Raw genomic sequence first — 20,667 nt, 5'->3', positions numbered from 1 at the left:
GAGGAGAGAAACATGGATGTGAGAAAGACACACGCACCGTGACCCGGGCTGGGGCAGGGCAGGGCGGGGCAGGTGCGGGGGGAGCCTGCAACCAAGGTGTGTGCCCTTGACTGGGAATCAAACCCAAGACCCTTTAGTCCACAGGCCAATGCTCTAACCACTGAGCAACCTCCAGGGCAATTTATTTCCTTTTCGAATCTAGATTATGTTGCAAGCATATAATGCTCCATGAACATTCCTCTCTATCAATGAAAACCTTTTGGTGTTGGGGTCCATGCTTTCAAACTTTTTTTTTTGTTGCCATTTTCTAGAAAAATTTATTGCACTTAACATGTTAAAGGAGCTCTGGGGTGGGGCTTTGCCATGAAAACCAGGTGCTCTCCGCCCTTGTGTTACATGAAGCAGAGCTCCCAGGGCCTGGGTGGTGAGCTGCCCGCACAAAGGGGCCCTCTTCTGCTGGCCCTGTGCCTGTACCCGCCTCAGGATGGAGGGCGGCAGGGGTGCCCGTCCAGAGCCCCAGCAGCCGCTCAGCAGGGTGACGCTCACCCCGTCAAGGTTCACTGCTGAGTGCCTTCTCCAACCTCAGGACCCTCCTTTGGCCGAGGGTGGTGCCCAGGCCCTGCACAAGGCGCTGCTGCTGTGAAAGCTCTCTCAATATGTGTACTTCCATCTCGAGATAGACGGTTACTACGTTCTTGCAACATTCTAGCTCATTCATGATTTGTCTGTTCTGAGGTTGCAACAAAGCTGCCAGGAAATGGGAGACAGGGCGCTTTGGAAGGGATGGTGCTCCCCAGCCCATCACAAACCCGTGGAAAGCCACTTACTTTGGCTCCTCCAGCCTCCAAAGCTTTTTAGATGTCAGAGGTTTGAGCAAAGGAGGCTCAGTCGTCGGCTGTCAGCCCTCAAGGAGCCCCAAGATGGGAAGGGGCCAGGAGGGAGTCAGGAGACTCCCAGTTCCATGATGGAAACTAGCAGGCCCCACCCTCTCCTGCAAGGTGCTTGCAAACTTTCCAGGAGCTTGCGGAGGTCTGCTAAAGCTCCTGCTAAACGCTTCACTGGGTGTTTTCTTGGGGATCTTCTTTTCCTTCCCCTGCAGTTTCCGTTTCCCCGTCTCTTCTCAGCCCTGCGTTCCTGCTCCAGGTCCAACAGCTCCTCCTTCGTCAACTCCCCAGGACCCCCACCAGGAGGTCTTTAGGGCCACCCCCTCCACGCCCAGGAGAGAGACCTTGGCCTCTCTCCAGCTGCTGAGCTGGCAGCCCCTGGTGCTTGGCAAGTCCATTGACGTCATGGGCGAACCTCGTGAGTATCTTCCCTGAGTGACAGTCATCGACTCGCTGGGGACTCACAGCGAGGCTCTGGGTGCAGCGTGGATGCGGTCACCCTTCGGAATGGCACCCGTCCTCCCTCAGCTACGCGGCAGCCAGGGCACAGGGCGGCCCAGGGACACGCTAAGGCTGCACCTCCCGGCCGTTCCTGGCGGTAAAGGAGGCTGAAAGGATGCCCACCACGTGGGTACCGGGATGAAGAGCACCGACAAGGGCGCGTGTCCACAGTGAGCACATCCTGAAGGTGTTGTCCTCCACACAGCCCTCCCCATGGTGCCGCCTGGAGGTGCGGCCTCTGGGAGAGGAGCCAGCCAGCCAGGGTGCTCACTGCTCTGCGGGTCACGGGCGGGCGTGTCACTGACACGCGTGAAGGCGGGTCTCACGGTGCCAGACACATGGGTCTCCATTGGGGCCCCGCCATGGCCCCGAGCAATACTGTTCTCTGCTCCTAGAAGCCGGGCCCTGGTGCTGCGGCCTCCCCGCATCCAGGTACTTCCCACGGCACCTCCAGGAAGGGCGGCTCCATCCACAAGGCAGAGCTCCCTGCGTCCTTCTCTTCACCATCAGCTTCTCTGGAGCTTCCCCGACGCCCAGCGCCTCGCAGCAGCACTCGCAGCCTCGCTCACGCTCACGGGGAGTGAGTGCCGAGTCCCGAGTGGCTCCCAACACGTCGGGGGAGCAGATGCTTCGACAGCTCCCGTCTCGCTGCTCTTGTTCCAGATCGTGGCTGAGGTGACGCCCGCCTGGCGAGCGGTGGCCTGGCTCTCGACCTTTGCAACCTTGTTCGTCATCTCTACCTTCCTCCCCAGGCGTCACTCAGTGTGTCCCTCACTGGCATCGGTGGTGGACTTGCTTGCTGAGCGGCCACAATGAACAAAACATGAGAATAAATGGAGCGCCAGAGAAAATGATGCGCTCGAGACACGGTAAAAGAGATGCATGAGGCTGCTGCTGGCTTAGCTTGGCTTATTGTTTTACAGCAAACTTTTTATTTTATAAGTAGAAAGAGTATACTCTACCATAACAATCCTATCTAATAACGACAAAAATGGCGGCCCCCATAGCCACAAGATGGCGGCACCCAGACCCCTCAGCCCTGCTGCTGGAGTGTCCGGGCCTGTCCGCTGGAGCAGTGAGGCTGGATCCGCCCGATCCAGCCTCCCCGCTCCACCGCTGCTGCAGTATCTGGGCCTGTCAGCCCCACCGGGGTTCACGGGGACCAAGTAGCAAGGCTAGATCTGCCCCCAGACATGGCAGACAGAGCCCAGATAGCAGGGCTTGGGGGCTTCCTTAGTGCAGAGGCGGCGGGAACACCCCTAGGCCCAGCAGACAGAGCCCGGACAGCAGGGCATGGGGGCTTCCTTAGTGTGTCGGTGTCGGCGAAGCCCCCAGGCCTGGCAGACAGAGCACACTGCAGGGCACTGGGGCTTCCTTCGCATGGCACATGGCGGCGGCAGGCAGAGAGCGGACAGCAGGGCATGGGGGCTTCATCTCCATGGCTGCAGTGAAACCCCCAGGCCCCACAGAGAGCAAAGAACCACAGGAGTGGGCCTAAGCCATCAGTAGGATAGCCCCTGAGAGCTCCTGGATTGTGGAGGGTGCAGGTTGGGCTGAGGGACCCCCGTGCACGAATTTCGTGCACTGGGCCTCTAGTCCTATATAATAAAAGGGTAATATACAAATTGACCCTAACGGCAGAATGACCACTTGACCAGTCACTATGAGGCGCACTGACCACCTCTCGGTCCCTTTCCCTGGCCAGCAGGCTCCAATCGCCCAATGGCGAATGGGGAATCAGGGGTGGGTGGCAGTGGGGGGGGGGGGGGGGTGGGGCCGGCTGCAGGCAGCAGGGAAAGATGGGCCTGATAGCAGGCCAGGCCTAGGGACCGTACCCGCACACGAATTTTGTGTGCCGGGCCTCTAGTAAGAAGTATAAATAGTAAACATATAAACAGTAACAGTTACGTTATTATCAGAGACTATGTCCTGTGCACAATTGCATGTGCTGCACGTGTTCTATGACCAGCAGTCGCAGGCTTGTGTCAGCAGCCTCGCCACGAGCCCATGAGTGATGCCTGCCTACAACGTTCCAGGGCCATGGGGGTGCTAGGTGAGAGGAATTTTGAGGCTCCAGTCAGATCTATAGCCCTGTTGCACATGTGGTCTGATGTGCAGCGAACGCCATGCGGCACGTGGACTGTTGGGCAGGGCTTCCTGGAGGAGGTGACACTTTGCCCGGGGTCGGAGTAGGAGTAGGAGGCACTGGGGAACAGTAGGGAGTGCTCCAGGCAAGGGGGTAGCTCATTCACAGGCGCAGAGGTGTGGTCACGAGCCTGTCCGTCACCAGGGTGTGGCGGTGGGAAGCTGGGGACAGACAGTGAGGTCCTGCGGGCAGGTCAACAGGAAAGGCTGGCCTGTGGTTTCCGTGCCGGATGGGCGTCACTCACCCCTGGTCACGAGCGCTGCCTGACAAGGGGGCGGGCAGCTGGGCCCTGGCTGGGCCTAGACACAGCTGCCCCGCTTCTCCCTCCCTGAGTTCCAGCCCAGGGGAGGCCTTGCCGGCTCCACCAGCTCCAGGCAGTGTGCAGGCACCGTTGGGGAAGGGCCGTCGGGGCTGAGAACTGAGGAAGCTCCAAGGCGGCCTGGGCTCAAGGGTGGGCTTGGGGCCTTGAGGGCAGGGCTTGGGGGGTCGTGGATAAAAGAAAAAGTCAGGAGTCACAGGAAGTGGTCCAGCCCCAGCCAGAGACAAGCACCCTGGCCTCACAGCTCCCAGGCAGTCCAGCCCTAGGACAGCACTGAGCACACCTCACGTGGAACCCATGGGCCTGAGGTGAGGGGCAGCTGGGCCCCTTGTCTGTCGGACCTGCCTCAGTCCGTCCAGGCTGCTGTGATGGAGTCTGCAGCCTGGGCAGCTTAGACCCAGGCTCTCATTTCTCAGTCTGCAGCCTGCAGATGGGTGTCTGCCCCCTGCCCCCTGGGGCCTTTGCCCCCTGCCCTCCTGGGGCCTCTGTCCCCTCACCCCAGCCCCCTGCCCCCTGGGGCCTCTGCCCCCCTGCCCCCTGGCATCTCTGTCAGTCACCTTCACATGGACATCGCATCCCTGTCACATTCACCCAGCTGTCTGCCTGTCACCTTTCCCAGCTGTCTATCTATCACCTTTCCCAGCTGGCTGTCACCTTTTCCAGCTGTCACATTCACCAATCATTGTCTGTCACCTTTCCCAGCTGTCTGCCTGTCACCTTTCCCAGCTGTCTGCCTGTCAACCTTTTCCAGCTGTCTGCCTGTCACCTTTCCCAGCTGTCTGCCAGTCACCTTTCCCAGCTGTCACATTCACCAAGCACTGTCTGTCACCTTTCCCAGCTGTCTGCCTGTCACCTTTCCCAGCTATGTCTCAGGGCGCAGGACACCCCCAGCTTCTGCCTGCAGACCTTCACCCAGGAACCAGGACCTTGGCGGGCCATGGTGGGAGAAGCTGCAGATGGACAGGCTGTGCCAGGCTGAGTGCAGGGGTCTGCTGGCCTGAGGACCTGCTCAGCCCCCGCCGAGCTCACCCTGGAAGTGGCACAGGCACTAGTCCTGTCTCGCTCTGGGCCTCTGGGGAGATGGGAGATGGCTCACATGGGACTGGAGCGCCACACATCTTCCTATTGGGGAGGGGTCGGCAGGCTCACCACAGCCTTCACCCCTGACCCTAAGCCAGGCCCAGAGGCGTCCCCTCACTCACCTGCCCACTGGGGGCAATAACTGCTCTCACTGCCCCAGAAACCTGCCTGGGCCACGTGCCCAGCAAGACAGTCAATGGGTGGGGGACGCACAGGGACAGCTTTGCTGGGCAGTGCTACCCAGTGTGCCCGAGAAGCAGCTCGCAGCCAGGTGCCCACGCACAGATGCCCCAGCCTGCAGCCCTGAGTGGTGGAGAGAGTGGCCAGCCACTGTCCTGCCGCCTGGCAGGGGGAGGGCTCCTGCACCTACTTCCCCGAGGGCAGCCCCCGTGTCCTGGAGCTGGTTCCTCTGTGCCTCGTGCCTCCGGAAACGTCCGTGGAAAACACAAACTCATGATCCCTGGGTTGACAAACATGTTTCTGTTTCCCCAAGGGGGCGGGGCTGGCAAGAGGGAGACAATCACAGGAGGACCCGTCGGGCAAGGCCAAGTCCCGCAGCCTGCTCTCCATGTGTGTGCACGTGTACAGAAGAGCTGTGCATGTGTTTGCATGTGTGCCTGCATGTATGACTGCCAGTGCCTGTGCCCTGCATGTTGGGGAGGGCAGTAGAGCCCCACTCTGGGCTTCTGTGTGGTCCTGGACTCCAAGCCTTGGATCCCCCACCTGTCAGAGGGTGGCGCCAGGCCCAACAAGGGGAGGGTGGCGCCCAAGGCCCGCGGGGAGCCAGCGTGTCCGCAGCAGAGCCGTAGCAGTGAGTACCAGGAGCAGTGCTGGGCCCCACAAGTGCTGCTCACCCTCATGCATGAGCTACTCCCACAGCGTGAGCCAGAGGAGACGGGGTGAGAGGGAAGGGGGGAAGGGAGGGAGGGGGGTAGCGCGGCAGCACCTGGGCAGGGGCCATGCACTGAGGAGGAAGAGGAACAGCAGTGCCAAACCGCAGCAGCTGATCGAGGGCTTAAGGAGCCAGAGCTCAGGACCTGGAGAAGCACAATGGTGTTTTTCATCTCTAAAACTTCTAGAATGTTCCTTGGGCTGTTTGCAGTCTGGATTCCCTTTCTCCTGGGATCTCGGACAAGACTTGGTGTTTGTTTCCAGGCTCTGAACCACTGCTACCTGCCATCCCCTCACATGTGGGTGGGGATGAAGGGCGCTGTCCCACGGGTGCCTGTGGGGCCAGCAGGCCCCGGAAGCAGGTCTCCTGGGGATAGGCCCCGGCGGGTGGGGGGAGGAAATGTGGCTCAGCCTGCACGCCTCGTGCAGGGTCCTCTTTCGTGGCTGACCAACCTCCACCTTGGCCTTGCTCCTCACTGGGTGGCACAGGAAGGCAGGGCCCACAGCCCAGGCTTGGTGCAGAGGCTGGTAGTGAGTGCTCTCCTACCCCCCAGGCCTGGGGGAGGTAGAGGTGGAGGTGAGAGGCAGTGGGTGTGGGAGGTGGGAGCTCAGGAGAGCAGTGGAAGGAGGCCGTGGAGGGCGGGGAACTGCAGCAGGGGACATGGCAGGGCAGTGGGGGATGTCTGGGCGGGACAGAGCAGGGGGCCTGTGCTGGGGAGTGCGGCCTGAGCCTGACCTGCCGGCGGGCAGGCGGGCGAGGAACCAGGGGGGTCAGCCTCTGCCTGAAGCGTGTGGAGCCTCAGGTCAGGATCACCCAGAAGCACTCCTGAGAAAGGAGGAGACTCCCATGTTTAATTCACCGAGCACCTTGGCAAGAGAAGGAGGTGCTTTCACAGTCACTGGAGAGTGAGATGCTAGCCTTCAGGAAAGCGGAGGCCCGGGCGGGGGAGGCGGGCTCTTTGGTGCACGGCGGGAGGAGGGTCTGGAGGGGGCTGGTCGTCAGAGGCCCCCCTGCTCAGCTGCCAGGAAGGCCAGCAGGAAGCGGCTGACGTGTCTGTCCATGATGAGCGGCGAGAAGCCCAGGACGCGCCGGGCCCCAGGAGGCACCTTGGGGTCTGGAGCACACAGGGTCTCAGGGCCTCTCGGCACCGCCAGCCCACACCCGGGGGATACTGGTCGCACCGCCGAGAGGCCGTCCAGGCACTGACCCCATGACCTCGGCAATCTCAACATGCCAGAAAGGAGCGGCAGGGATGTCATGCTGGGCCTGGGGGCCTCAACCCTGGGCCTCTGGCCCACCCGTCACGGCCATGACACTGGAGAGGACCCCAGGCCCCAGGAAGGCAGGGCTTTCTAACCCCTGAGCCCTGCTTCATGCACCCCTCCTCCCAAAGGGGCTTCATTCTCTGACCCTGGAGGGGTCACTGAGGGCCAAGTGTAGGAACTGGGGCCACCACCACTGGGCCCCATACCCCATTCCCCTCAGCCAGCGACTGTCCCACTGCGGTGGGAACAAAGAGGCACGGAGGGCTGGGCCGGGCCTTCCTGCAGAGCTGAGCGGGCACTGTGCCCGGGGGGCTGGAGCCTCTGCCCTGGGCTCGGAGCCAGGCCGCACCGAGCGGCACCCACCTGGAGGGCAGCAGTAGACGAGGAGGGCCAGCCCCGCGGCCAGGCCGAGGCAGGCCAGGAAGGCCATGGGTCCTGGGGGGGAAGCAAGGGTGAGCGGCTCTCGCACCTCTAAGGGTGGGTGCAGTCCTTGGGCCACGAGGGACAGGCTAGTACCCACGCTGGGGTCAGCTGGGTGAGGGCACCCGGGGATCTGTCCATGGGGAGCAATCTCAACATGGCCAGAGCCCACCGTGGAGGGGAGCCCCAGGTGGAGGGGAGCCCCGGGTGGAGGGGAGCCCTGGGTGGGGGCGGCGGTTACCCCTGTTGCTGAGCGCGTGGCTGGCGGTGCCCGAGTCCAGGTCTGCGCACTTGGAGTTCTCTGGAAACAGAAGCAGAGGGCGCAGTTGGTGGGGGCCAGAGAGGAAAGTGGTCGCCGGCCTCAGGAAGCCAAGGGGGCTGCCGAGGTCCCTCGCCCCCGGGCCCCCCAGCCCCTGGCAGAGCTGGACCAGGCTGTGCTGCCACTGAGCCTCCGGCCCGCTTAGTGGAGTTGGCGCTGGGGAAGGGACCCTGCATAGTTGGGGGTCTCCTTTTGTCCACTTCCTGGGACCCTGGGAGTCATGAAGGGGGGGCACTGTTCCCTTGTGACCGTGAGGTGCCTGTCAAAGGTCTGACGATGCCCACATCAGCAGGTGCTTTCTCCCGGGCCACCCCAAGTGGCCACCTGCCAGACACCCTTGAGGGCACCCGTGAGCCGGGCCGCGCAGGGCCGGAGGGCGCCACGGCTGGCGTGACAGCACTGTTGGTGCCAGAGCCCAGAGCCAGTGCTGCAGGCCCGCTGTGGGGCAGACGCCAGCCCGCATCACGGCTGAGGGGCCCGGGTGAGCCACCCCATCCCTGGGGGCCTCTGACTCCTAAGAGTTGATGGAGCAGCCCCTCCTCCTGGGCCTGGTGCAGACGCCTCAGGACTGAGTGGCGTCGGGCCTGCGCTCCCCGGCCTGGGCCCAGCAGGCCTCAGGGGCCCAGCGCAGCACCCACGGGCCAGTTCACGGAGGCTGGCCCAACCAAGGCATGTGGTCAGAAAGGGGAGGGTGCCCACAATGCACTGGGTTACAGGTGAAGAGGCAGATGCTACCTTTTGTGTAAAAACTGGCACAAAAGAAAGAAACAGAGACAGGAAGACAGAGATATCTGTGTGGCCAGACACCCTCCCTCGGCGCTGGGACCACAGAGAGGAGATGGGGCGGCGGGAGGGTTCTGGCGAGGGCGAGCAGGCAGATGCCGAGGCCTGGTGCTGGCGTGCACTTACGCCCGGTGTGCCTGCTGGGCAGGCGGCTGTGCAGGGGCTGCGCGTGGATGTAGAGGGCGCGGTAGAACTCCTGGCAGTCCCGCTCGCTGCTCCGCTGCAGGTGGCCCAGCAGGTCACAGAGCCGGACGCGCAGGGATGCCCTGGGGTTCCGGAACTGGGGCATGAGGCACACAAAGGACAGTCAGGCCCAAGGGGCTGCGCCCACCGCTCCACCCCCGCTGGCTCCAGCTCCCTCATGAGAGGTGCCTCTGACCAGGGGCTCCGAACACCCCGGCGGAGACAGTGACTGAACCACGGCCCATGGTGCCAAGACTGTGCTGGTCACAGCACGGCTAGTCCTCGCACTCCCGTGACATGGAACCCATTCACCAAGGAAGGCGGCAGGAACATTACCCGTGTGGGAACTCAGTGGCCTGCGTGTGACTTCAGCAAATTGAAGACTCGCTTTGCTCCTCGTGAAAAGGGAGTGCGGAGCCCCCTGCAGGGCTGTTGAGGGAATCGATGAGGTGATAGCCTGATAACTTCCAGTAGTTTATCGTCTACAGCAGTGGCTCTCAACCTTCCTAATGCCGCGACCCTTTAATACAGTTCCTCATGTTGTGGTGACCCCCAACCATAAAATTATTTTCGTTGCTACTTCATAACTGTAATTTTGCTACTGTTAATGAACCGTAATGTAAATATCTGTGTTTTCCGATGGTCTTAAGCTCTACAGCAGCGGTTCTCAACCTGTGAGTCGCAACAGGTTGAGAAAAAAAAATAATTTAAAAAAAAATAATAATAATTTTATGATTGGGGGTTACCACAACATGAGGAACTGTATTAAAGGGTCGTGGCATTAGAAAGGTTGAGAACCACTGGTCTACAGGAATGTGATGCAAGCATTTAAAAAGGGTTAAGGAGAAAAGAATTGGCTCCTTTAATGTGTCTGATGGAGAAATGTGTGGTTCTAAAGGTCATTGGACAGGACACGTGGCATTGACCTCCAGGAGCTGGAGGACGTGGCCTGGTGCTGCCACCTAGTGGCGAAATACCATTCTACATGGACACAATGGGGAGGTAAGTGCAGGCCTGAGTGTCCTTTTTCCTGTACAAACATGGGAAACTGTTCAAATGGTTTTTACAATGAATGTGTATTAGAGTTTTAATTTCAACAGTACAATACAAATTTGGGCTGTTCCTTTTTCACTTCCTGTGCTACTTCCATGACTTGAGGAAGCAGCCAGTACCAGTCCCTGCACACTCCAATCTGTCGGGACCCACCCTTGCCCAGGAGAGGCCCCATTTGCCTGTGCCAAGGCAGGGAGCTGCAGCCCAGTCACCCAGTGGGGCAGCAGGCTCTGTACCCCAAAGCCCTGGCTGATCCCTGGCACCCACCTCAGACCCATGGGGGAGCCAGAGAAGCAGGGATAGCAGGCAAGGTCACCCACTCTTACCCAGTGTCCACAAACATCTGGGCCAGATGACATCTAACATGCTTCCCATATGACCTTTCGGAAGAGCCCTGTGACGCCAGGGTGGGGCCTAGCCAGCACCCCTGCTACCCCCATTCCCCGCTCCCAGGTATGTCATGTTGTAGCGTGTTGTCACATGTCTCCTACGATACTTCCAGTCCCGGGTCCAAGGTCACCCCAAAGAGACAGGTTTTCTCTTTCGAGATCTCCTCCCTCCCCACCCCAACCCCGTCCTGCCCCAGGAAGGACATGCCAGGCCCGCCCCTCACCTTTTCCGCATCCTTGTTGCTGAGGATCTGGGGGCAGTAGCGGTTCAGCTGCAGGATGATCCTGTCCACCTGCTGCTCGCTCAGGCGCCCAGGGCCCAGCAGGAAAGGCGTGTCCTGCATCAGCCGGTCACAGTAGGTCTGCTCTGAAACAGGCAGAGGAGAGCAGAAAGGGCCTCAGTCAGCGGGCCCCACCACCGAGATGCAGCCTCGGCACGAACGCCCCAGCAAGGCCCCCAGGCCAGGGAGGCACACCAGCTGTAAGCACCGGGACACTGCTGACAACCAGCCTGCATGGGCCTCATGCACAGCCAAGAGCCCTCCATGTCCTGCCAACACCTTGGCCTGAAGATGGGCGGTGGGTGCAGTGAGAACTGTCCAGAGTGCAGGACGGTGCCTCTGGCCCTCTCTTCTATGAAAACAAACTCAGGGGCTAAGAGTCTGCTGCTCACAGGCCCACCAAGCCCGCTGGAGATACCCAGGCCTGGGAAGGGCACAGGCAGCCTGGGCAAGGCCCGACCCACAGCTTCACAGGCTCCATGTCCTGGAGCAGAGCACAGACTCGGGGCGGTGGTGGCAGGGCCTCAGGACCGTGAGTCACAGGAAGACAGCATCGCCCTCAGCCTGCCTCAGCAGACCGCGTGCCTGCCCAGGGTGCTAGGGAAGGCTTCCTCTTTTGTCTTTTCTTTCAGAATCACCATTAAAACATCATTGCTGCACCTTCTTAAGAACATTCTTCTGAACGACAAGCCTTTAAAGATGAAGGGTGGGGTAAAGGCTGGTAAGTGGGGACACAGGGTCTCCAAGGGAGGATGCTGAATCCCTGAGCACCAGATGCCTGAACAGACGCACCACTTTACTTACCTACCTGTGCCAGCTTGTCCCATTTCCCGGTGGACACAGGGGCTGGGGGGGCGGGCAGAGCTGTATAGGAGAAGAGTTTTTGTATGTGATTGGAGTTAAGTTGGTATCAATTCAAATTAGATTGTTATAAGTTTAGGAGACTATGTATTATCTCATGGTAACCACAAAGAAAATAGCCACACTATATCGTTACTACAAAAAATCAACTAAACACAAAAGATGGCAGTAGCTGAAGGACAAAAAAGCTATAAGACATACAGAAAAGAAATAGCAAAGGCAGAAACAAGTTATTTATATCAGTAATTGCTTTATATCCAAATAAATTAAATTGTCCAATCAAAGGCAGAGACTGGCAAAGTGGATCTGTGATGTTATAATTTATAAGAAATATATATTTGGTCTTTGTCCCGCTTCCTGGCACACAGTTCCTGAAACCCTGGAATTTTTCATTTTTTTAATCATCACCCAACGATATTTTTTTCCATTGATTTCTAGAGAGAGTGGAAGGCAGGGAGGAGGCAGGGGGGAGAGAGAGAGAGAAACATAGACATGAGAGAGACACATGGATTGGTTGCCTCCAGGGCTGGAGAACCTGCAACCGAAGTACGTGCCCCTGACCAAACCCACGACCCTTTTGCTCTGACTACTGAGCAAAACCGTCCAGGGCAGAAATTTCTTACATATATAAACAGTACTCCAACAAACAATAACAGAATATACATTCTCCTCGAGTGCATATGGAACATTCTCCAAGGCAGACGTCAAAACAAGTTTGGCCACAAAACAAATCTTAATTGATTTAAAAATATTGAAATTATACAAAGGATCTTTTTTGATCACATGGAATAAAGCTAGAAATCAATAATAGAAGGAACACTGAAAAATTCACAAGTATGTGAAAATTAAATAACCAACAGATCAAAGAAGTCTCAAGGGAAATTAGAAAATACCTTGAAACAAATGAAAAAACCCCACAGCATATCAGAACTTAAGGGATGCAGTGAAAGCAGTGTTGAGAGGGGAATTTATAGAACTATCTTAACTCAATAACCTAATGCTTCAATGAACTAAAAAAAGAGCAAACTAAACCCAAAGAGGCAGAAGGAAGGAAATAATGAAGATTAGAGTGCAGCCAGCTGGTGCAGGTCAGTTGGTTGAGCATCGACCTATGAACCAGGAGATCACAGTTCAATTCTAGTCAGGGCTCATCCTGGTTTCGGACTCAATCCCCAAATAGGGGGTGTGCAGGAGGTAGCCAATCAATGATTCTCTCTTGTGATGTTTCTTTCTCTCTCTCCCTCTCCCTTCCTCTCTCTGAAATCAATAAAAACATATTTTTTAAAAATATTAGAGTGCGGGTAAATTAAATAGAGAAAAAAATAGTAAAAAAAATCAATAAAACCATAAGTTCGTTCATTGAAAAAATCAACAAAATTTATAGACCTTTAGCCAAACTAACAACAACAACAAAAAGACTCAAATTACTAACATCCGAATTTAAAGTGGGGATATTACTACCAATTTTACAGGGGGTGGGGCGGGGAAACGGCTTATTATAGAGCACTATAAACATTTGAATGACAACAAATTGGACAACCTAGATTAAATGAACAAATTCCTAAAAACACACAATCTACCAAAGCTGACTCATGAAAAAATAGAAAATCTGAATAGATGTATAACTAGTAAGGGGACTAAATCAGTAATCTAAATTGTTCCAGCAAGTAAAAGCCCAGGACCAGACAGCTTCACGGGTGAATTCTACCAACATTTAAAGAACTAACACCAATCCCTCTCAAACTCTTCCAAACAACTGGAGAGGAAGGAACACTCCACTCTGGCTTTGGTAGCAAAGTCCAACATTACTCTGATACCAAAGCCAGACAAAGACACTACAAGGAAGCTATAGACCAATATTGCTTATGAATACTGATGTAAAATCCTCAACAAAATACTAGCCAATTGAATTCAGCAGCATATTAAAGAATTTATTCCAGGCTCGGTGGCATGACTCGGTGGTTGAGCATCAATCTATGAACCAGAAGGTCATGATTCCATTCCTGGTCAGGCCATGTGCCCAGGTTGTGGGCTCGATCCCCAGTAGGGGGTGTGCAGGGGGCAGCCAATCAATGATTCTCTCTCATCATTGATGTTCCTATCTCTCTCTCCCTTTCCCATCCTCTCTGAAATCAATAAATATATATATATTTGAAAAAAAAATGTATTCCAAGAATGCAAGGATGGTTCAACATATGAAAATCATTACTATAATAGATCACATTAATAGAAGAAAAACAAAAGATCATCTCAAGTGATGCAAAAAACAATTTGATAAAATTTAATACACTTTCTTGATTTAAAAAAATCAATACATTAGTAATAGAAGAAGTTTCTCAACATAATAAAGGTCATATAGGAAAAGTCTACAGCAAACATCGTATTCAATAGTGAAAGACTAAAGCTTTTCCTCTAAGATAAGAAATAAGACAAGGATACCCATTCTCACTATTTTTTATTCAATGTAGTACTAGAAGTCCTCATCAGAGCAATTAGGCAAGAAAAGGGGGAAAAAGGCATTCATTTGGAAAGGAAGAAGTAAAATTATCTCTGTTTGCAGATGACATGATCTTATATATAGAAAACCCCAATGTTTTTTAAAAAAACACCTGTTAGAACTAATATATTCACAGCAAAGTTGCAAGATACAAAATCAACACACACAAAACCAGTTGCTTTTTTATACTCTAACAGTGAAAAATAAAAAAATAACACAATTCAATTTATAGTAGCATAAAAAAGAATAAAATACTAAGGAATAAGTTTAACCAATGAGGTGAAAGACTGGTACACTGAAAACTACAAAAAGAATTGCTGAATGAAATGAAATAAGACATAAATAAATGAAAAGATATCCCATGTTCAGAGATTGGAAGACTTAATATTGTGAAGATGACGATACTACCCAAAGTGATCTGCAAATTCAATATAATCCCAATCTAAATCCCAATGATGATTTTTGCAGAAACAGAAAAAGCATCCTAAAATTCGTATATCAAGGAGTCTTCATAGCAAAAACAATCCTGAAAAATAACAAAGTTGGAGGACTCACACTTCCTCATTTCAAAACTTACTTAAAAGCTACAAAAGTCAAAACAGCATGATGGTGGCATAAAGACAGACATATGGATCAATGGACTAGAATAAAGAGTCCAGAAATAAATAGTATTTTGAGTGGAAAAAAAACAGAGAGTGAAAAAGATAACCCACAGAATGGGAGAAAATATCTGTGAAGCATATATCTAATAAGGGAATAATATTCAGAACATATAAAGAACTTCTAAAACCCAACAACAAAAAACCACAAACAATACAATTAAAAAATGGGCATAGTATTTGAATAGGAATTTCTCCAAAGATATATCTACAAGTGGCTACTTAGCACATGAAAAGTTGCTCATATCATTAGTCATTAGGGAAATGCAAATCAAACCACAATGAGATATCAGTTCATACTTATTAGGGTGAACTATCCTTGCATTCTCCTTTAATGTGCTGCTGAATTCAGTGTGGTATATATACATAGAGAATGAAGATATAAAAATTGGAATTCTCATGAATTGCTGGTGGGCATGTAAAATGGTGCAGCCACTGTGGAAAAAGGGTATGATAGTTCCTCAAAAAGCTAAACATAGAATTGTCATATAATTGAGCAATTCCACTTCTAGGTATATACTAAAAAGAATTTAGCCCTGGCCAGGTAGCTCAATTGGTTAGAGTGCCATCTCGATACACCAAGGTTGCAGGTCTGATCCCGAATCAGGCACACACAAGAGTCAACCAATGATTACATAAAAAAGTGGAACCACCAATGAATGTTTCTCTCTCTCTTTCCCTCTCTAAAATCAACAAATAAATAAAAAGGAAAAAAATAATTAAAAGCAGAAAACTCAAACAGATACTTGAACAAACATCAATGTTCAGAGTAGCATTATTCACAATAGCCAAAAGGTGCAGCAACTGATGGATGAATGAGTAAACAGAATGTGGTCTATATAATTTAGCCTTAAGAAGGAAGGAGATGCTGACATATGCTATGGGTGGACACTGAAAACATTATGCTAAGTTTAAATAAGTCAGACACCAAAGGGCAAACATTGTGTGACTCCATGTATATGATATATCCAGAACAGGCAAATTCTAGAAAGAGAAAGTAACATCAGGAGCCGGAGCATGGAAGAAAGGGGCGTTATTGTTAATTGGGGATAGAGTTACTGCTTGATAAAAAAGTTCTAGAAATGGATAGTGGTGATGGTTTCACAACATTGTGAATGTATTTAATGCCACTGAAATGCTGTTAAAGTGGTACAACCAAAAAAAAGTGAATGGTTATTTAAACTGTGGTTCATCCATACAATGAAATATAATTCAGTGATAAAAATACCTATGAAGCCCTCGCCAGTTTGGCTCAGTGGATAGAGTGTCGGCCTGTGGACTGAAGGGTCTCAGGTTCAATTCTGGCCGGGGGCACATGCCTGGGTTGCGGGCTTGATCCCCAGTGGAGGGCGTGCAGGAGGCAGCCAAACAATGATTCTCTCTCATCATTGATGTTTCTCTCTCTCTCTACCTCTTCCTTCCTCTCTGAAATCAATAAAGAAATACATTTAAAAAAATACCTATGAAGTCATGAAAAGATATGGAGGAACAAATGCATATTTCTAAAAGTGAAAGACGCTAATGTGAAAAGACCACACACTGCATGATTCCAACAGAAAATGCAAAACAATCAGTGGTTGCCAGAGGTTAGGGAAAGGGAGTGGCGAATGGATGGAGCAAAGGGTTTTAGGGCAGTGACACTACTCGGTATGACAATAATGGTGAATACAAGACATCTTACATTTTTCAAAACTCGTAGAATGTACAACACAAGTACTGAACCATAACGTAAACTATAGTTAGTACTAATCTATGAAATTGGCTTATCAAGTGCCAAAAATGCACATACTAATGCAAGATGTCAACAATACTGGGAACTGAAGTGGGGGTGGGGGCGGATCCTCTGTACTATTTGCTCAATTTTCTATAAACTAAAATTGCTCTAAAATAAACCTATTAATTAAAAAGAAACACTAGTTGAAAATGCCACTGCTGAATTTTAAAGCAAGCAGATGCCCCCTCAGGTGGGTGGGCTGCCTGGGAAGGAGCACAGGGACACCTGGTGGCGTGATGATGTTCTGGCTGATTGGGCCTGCACCATCGTTCCATGGTGCATACACTTGTCCAAACTTATCTAATTATTCACTAAAATTGACTCATTTACTTGTAAGAAATTTATACTCAGTAAAGGTGATTTTTTAAAATGGGGTCATCACGTTGGAACAAGTGGGTCTCCTCCCCAATTTCCTCTGTGGGGCTGACTAAACAGACCATTTGTCTTCCTCATCTCGTTCTCCCAATGCCCCCTTACACTAGGGTCTTTTTAACCTAGAGAACAAATTTCTAACTTCTAAATTCTCCCAGCCCCCGAAACCTACCTGGAATACAGACTAGTCAGCAGCCTCATCGCAGTGAGCAAGCGGCACACAGGATGCCCAGGGACCTGCCACAGCCACATGAGCAGGCCCCTCCAGCCATCCGGCTTCGGCACTCTCCCATTACTCCTTCGTTAAGGACCTCAGCCAGAGTGTGCATTCTATGGAACAGGTCATCTGCATCCTTGGAGCAGTGCAAGCACACCCCCCTTCCCCTGATTTCAGATAGAGAAACTGAGGTACAGCAAGGACAACTCAGCCAGCTAGGGAGTGGATCCACCATCTCTTGACATCCAGAATCTCTGCCCCATTAAGTGACGTACTAATTAACTGTGCACTTAGCTGCGTCATGTCTGCTCCTCAGCAGGCCCACAAGGGCAGGCCCAAGGCCATCCTGTCCAGTATGTGCATCTGTGCACCGGCCAGCACAGAGTAGGCAGTCAAATAGAACTCTGGGATGAACGGACATAGGTTGGTGCACCTAGGCCAGAGCCCTGCAGCAGCTCCTCCAGCCCTGCGGGCCAACAGCCAGGCGGGGCTCCTGCTGCCCCCCCGCTGTGAACCACCTGCACAGTGGCACCGCCCATGGGATGAGGCTGTAGCTCTGCTGCTCCCTGTGGTCGCTGTAAACTGTGCACGCAAACCACACCCAGGTGGCCACTCGGAGGCACGAAAAGGCACCGGAAAAAGAAACCACTTTGGTCTAGGTCCTGATACACAGCCCCAGATGGTTTTTACAGGATAAAGGAAGAAAAATGCTCTGGCACAAAACCCACAGGATTTTGCCAGCTCCCTCTGCCAAGCCCCACCTCCATGCCCAGCTGGTGCTAGGACTACAGACTCATTACATCCGCCTGCACTAGTGGCCTGGTGGGAGCCGGCCCCACCTGCTCTCACCTGGCCCCCAGGCCCCTGAGCCTTCCCACATGGCAGCCCCCAGCTGCACCACACTGCCCAGGAACCCTGCCCCAGGCAAGAACACTATCCCTGTGGTTTCCACCTGGCTAATACCCAATGCACTGTCCCCCACCTCTGTCCTCCTCCCCCATGCCTTGCCCCACGCACTTCAGATGCTTGGGCTTCAGCCTCCCCTTCTGAATGGAATCTCACAGGATTCCCTCCTGTCTCAGAGTCCAACCTGGCCTTGGGCATGAAAGAGCTGAGCTGAGATTGCTCACTCTCTAGCACACCATATGGCAGGGACTGATCCCACAGCCACAGTACTGCAACAGTAACAGCTGAGGCACATTCGCCAGTCCCACCCTGTGCAGACACAGCGGGCCCCACACACTCACTCCACAGCCCCTCACAGAGGCCCAGAACCAGCATGGGCAGGCCTGTCAGTGCACAGGGGCAATGAGCCACGGATGACAGGCCACTGACTTGCAGGGCTGCCCATTTGATGCTCCAGGCTTGTGCTCACTGGGCCTCTGTTCCCCATCCCCAAAGAGAAGAGCTGTGTGGAGAGGGGTCCTACAAGTCCAGCACACAGAGATGTCAGGGAGAGAGGGGTTCAGGGGAGGACATGGCTCTAGTACCGGTTCTGCCACGGGCACTTGGCCTCTGCCTAATCTGAGCTTGTTTCCTTATCCACACATACATAGTGTCTCCACATGTCCCCACAGGTGCTGCTGGATGGCAAGTGGCCACTGCAGGGTCAAGAGCATGTTGGGTGCTCAGAAACGGCAGCCACAAGTAAAAAGGGTTCAGAGGAATGACAGGGGAGGAGCAGGCGACAGCTGGGTCCCTTCTGGCATAGACTAGGACCTGGTGTCCTGGAAGTCACCAGGTTCCAGCCCATGAAATCCTGTGTGTGCAGGATCCATTCTGAGACTCCGTTGAGTTATGGGGGAAAAAGACAGGGACTTCTGGGCCTACCTGATCCCCTGGTGCACCCCCAGGTGACTCCTGTCCCATGAGGCAGAAGAGTGGGCCCCTCAGGGATGAGGTGTGACTTCTGGGATCCCCCACATTCCCTGACCACTCTGCATGGGTCTGCAATGGCCCATCACTCTTGGGGCTTCTCTAACTGGGGAGGGTCCACAGAGCAATGTGGCCCTACTTGGCTAGGTCAGGAGTGAGTTGAGAGCTCCAATTCATACAGGTAAGGGGGTGGAAGGGGGTAGTTGCTGGAGGCTTAGCCCCCAATTTCCCCAACCTGTCCCTGTGCTAGGTGTGCAGCGCAGGGGGTGCCAGAGTCTGGGTCCCACACACAGCCCAAGAGCGCAGCGCCTGTGTGGCCCAGGTCAGGAGGCTGGGAGGACAGTGTCTGTTACTCCCATTGAAAGCACAGCAGGACCCAGAACTTCACCTCCCACTCGGTCAGGGGCGTCCTCACCCAGCACCGCCCTAGCCACAGATGAGCATAGGCCTTGGTCCGCCTAGCCCCCCAGGGCCTGACCACGCCCTCGGTCCCCGTAGTCCCGCCGAGCGAGAAGGTGGTCACAGGCACGCGGTCACGGTCACGGACACGGACAAGGTCACTGGGGCAAGGCGTGAGGAGCGGCTCCCAGGGCGACATGGGGGCAGCCGGGCCCTGGAGACCACCGGGGTCGCGTGCCCGTCCCGGGATTGCAGGCATGACCGCAGCCCACGCTCACCTGTCATGCTGGCCGCACAGGTGCCCCCGGCGGGCACCGACCTGTCCCCCTGCAGCCGCCCGTCCTTTCGCTGCCGCTGCTGCCCGCTAGCCCCCGCTGACCTCCGCCCACCGCCCGAGGAGGCCCGCCCCTTCCCGGAAGGCCCCGTCCCTAGCGTCGCGACGTCGCTCGCACAACCCTAACACCGCCCTCGTGAGGCCCCGCATTCCCGTTAGGCCACGCCCCTGACCCCCTAAACCCCGCCCCTCACCCAGCCTTCGCTCCTTAGCGTCAGCTAAGAGGCCGCCGGAGCCCTTAGCTCCGCCCCCAGGGCGCGGTCCTGGACCGCGTCCCCGCCCAAAGCTCCAGGCCCCGCTCTTCTCAGCCCGGCCCTTCCCTCTAAGCCCCGCCCCCGACGACGAGGACGACGATGTCGCCGCCCAAGCCCTGAAGCCGTCCCTCACTGAGCCCCGCCCCCGCGGACCTGGGCTCTCGCATCCTGCCTTTCACGGAACCCCGCCCTCGCCAGCCTGAAGCCTCAGGAACAGGAGCCTCAGCCCCGCCCGCAGGGCACGGTATTCTCAGAAGCCCTTTGCCCCGCCCCTTACTCTAGCCACGCCCCCAGCCCGAGGCAGCCTCTGTGAGCGCCCAGGCGCCCCTTCCTGGCTCCGCAGCACCCTCCTATGGCTCCCTCCCTGTATTGGTCCCTCCCCGGGCCTACCCCGCTTGGCCGCTGTGGGATTTCTGGTCAGAGCACACGCCCAGGCTGCAAGCTCCAAGGCAGTAGGGACGTGCAGGAGGCAGCTGATGGATGTTACTCTCTCACCTCAATGTTTTCCTCCTTCTCTCTCCCTCTCTCTCTAAAAATCAATTTAAACCAATATTTTTTTAAAACTGAGGCTTTGAGGGAGGAAGTGACTTAAGGTCATGTAGAAGGTCAGGTCATGGGGGTACAAACTGGAAGCAAAAGGTCGGTGAACATCTAGCGCCCTAAAGGGATCAGCCAGAGGGCAGGGCCTGCACAGTGACCATGCCCCATCCGAGGTAGAAGTTGGACTCAACCGTGTGACTTGAGTGGGGTACTCCCCTCTCTGGGACCCCCATCTGCAAAAGGGGGCCACCAGTCTATCAGTGTGACCCTGACTAGGAGGTCATTTAAGTTGCCTGAACCTCAGTTTTCCAGTCTGTAAAATGGGTGACCTTGGACAAATATCTCCTTCCCCAGAGTCCACTCCCTTTCT

General features: G+C 54.4%; 1 protein-coding gene across 13 annotated transcripts; it reads right to left on the bottom strand.

The window, feature by feature from the left end:
• Positions 1-305: 305 nt before the first annotated feature.
• Positions 306-19,637, bottom strand: CARD19 (caspase recruitment domain family member 19). 13 transcript variants are annotated; one of them, XM_080670767.1, is made up of 7 exons: positions 19,448-19,577; positions 11,320-11,379; positions 10,459-10,601; positions 8,736-8,889; positions 7,749-7,808; positions 7,451-7,522; positions 3,489-3,713 (listed from the first exon to the last, which is right to left on the bottom strand). In XM_080670767.1, the coding sequence occupies exons 1-7, from the start codon at positions 19,452-19,454 to the stop codon at positions 3,634-3,636; spliced, it is 576 nt and encodes a 191-aa protein (XP_080526893.1). In that variant the 5' UTR covers positions 19,455-19,577; the 3' UTR covers positions 3,489-3,633. The 13 variants fall into 13 exon arrangements, with proteins under 13 accessions (XP_080526894.1, XP_080526886.1, XP_080526893.1 ...); XM_080670765.1 differs by lacking the exon at positions 3,489-3,713 and adding an exon at positions 5,390-6,936 and having other exon boundaries at positions 19,448-19,637; XM_080670769.1 differs by lacking the exon at positions 3,489-3,713 and adding an exon at positions 5,393-6,936 and having other exon boundaries at positions 11,324-11,379; positions 19,448-19,552.
• Between the last annotated feature and the right edge of the window lie 1,030 nt (positions 19,638-20,667).

Source organism: Plecotus auritus, assembly GCF_963455305.1.
Source record: "Plecotus auritus genome assembly, chromosome: 5".
NCBI lineage: Eukaryota > Metazoa > Chordata > Mammalia > Chiroptera > Vespertilionidae > Plecotus > Plecotus auritus.
The sequence above is the reverse complement of the archived record's forward strand: the minus strand, read 5'-3'. Positions and strand labels throughout refer to the sequence as shown.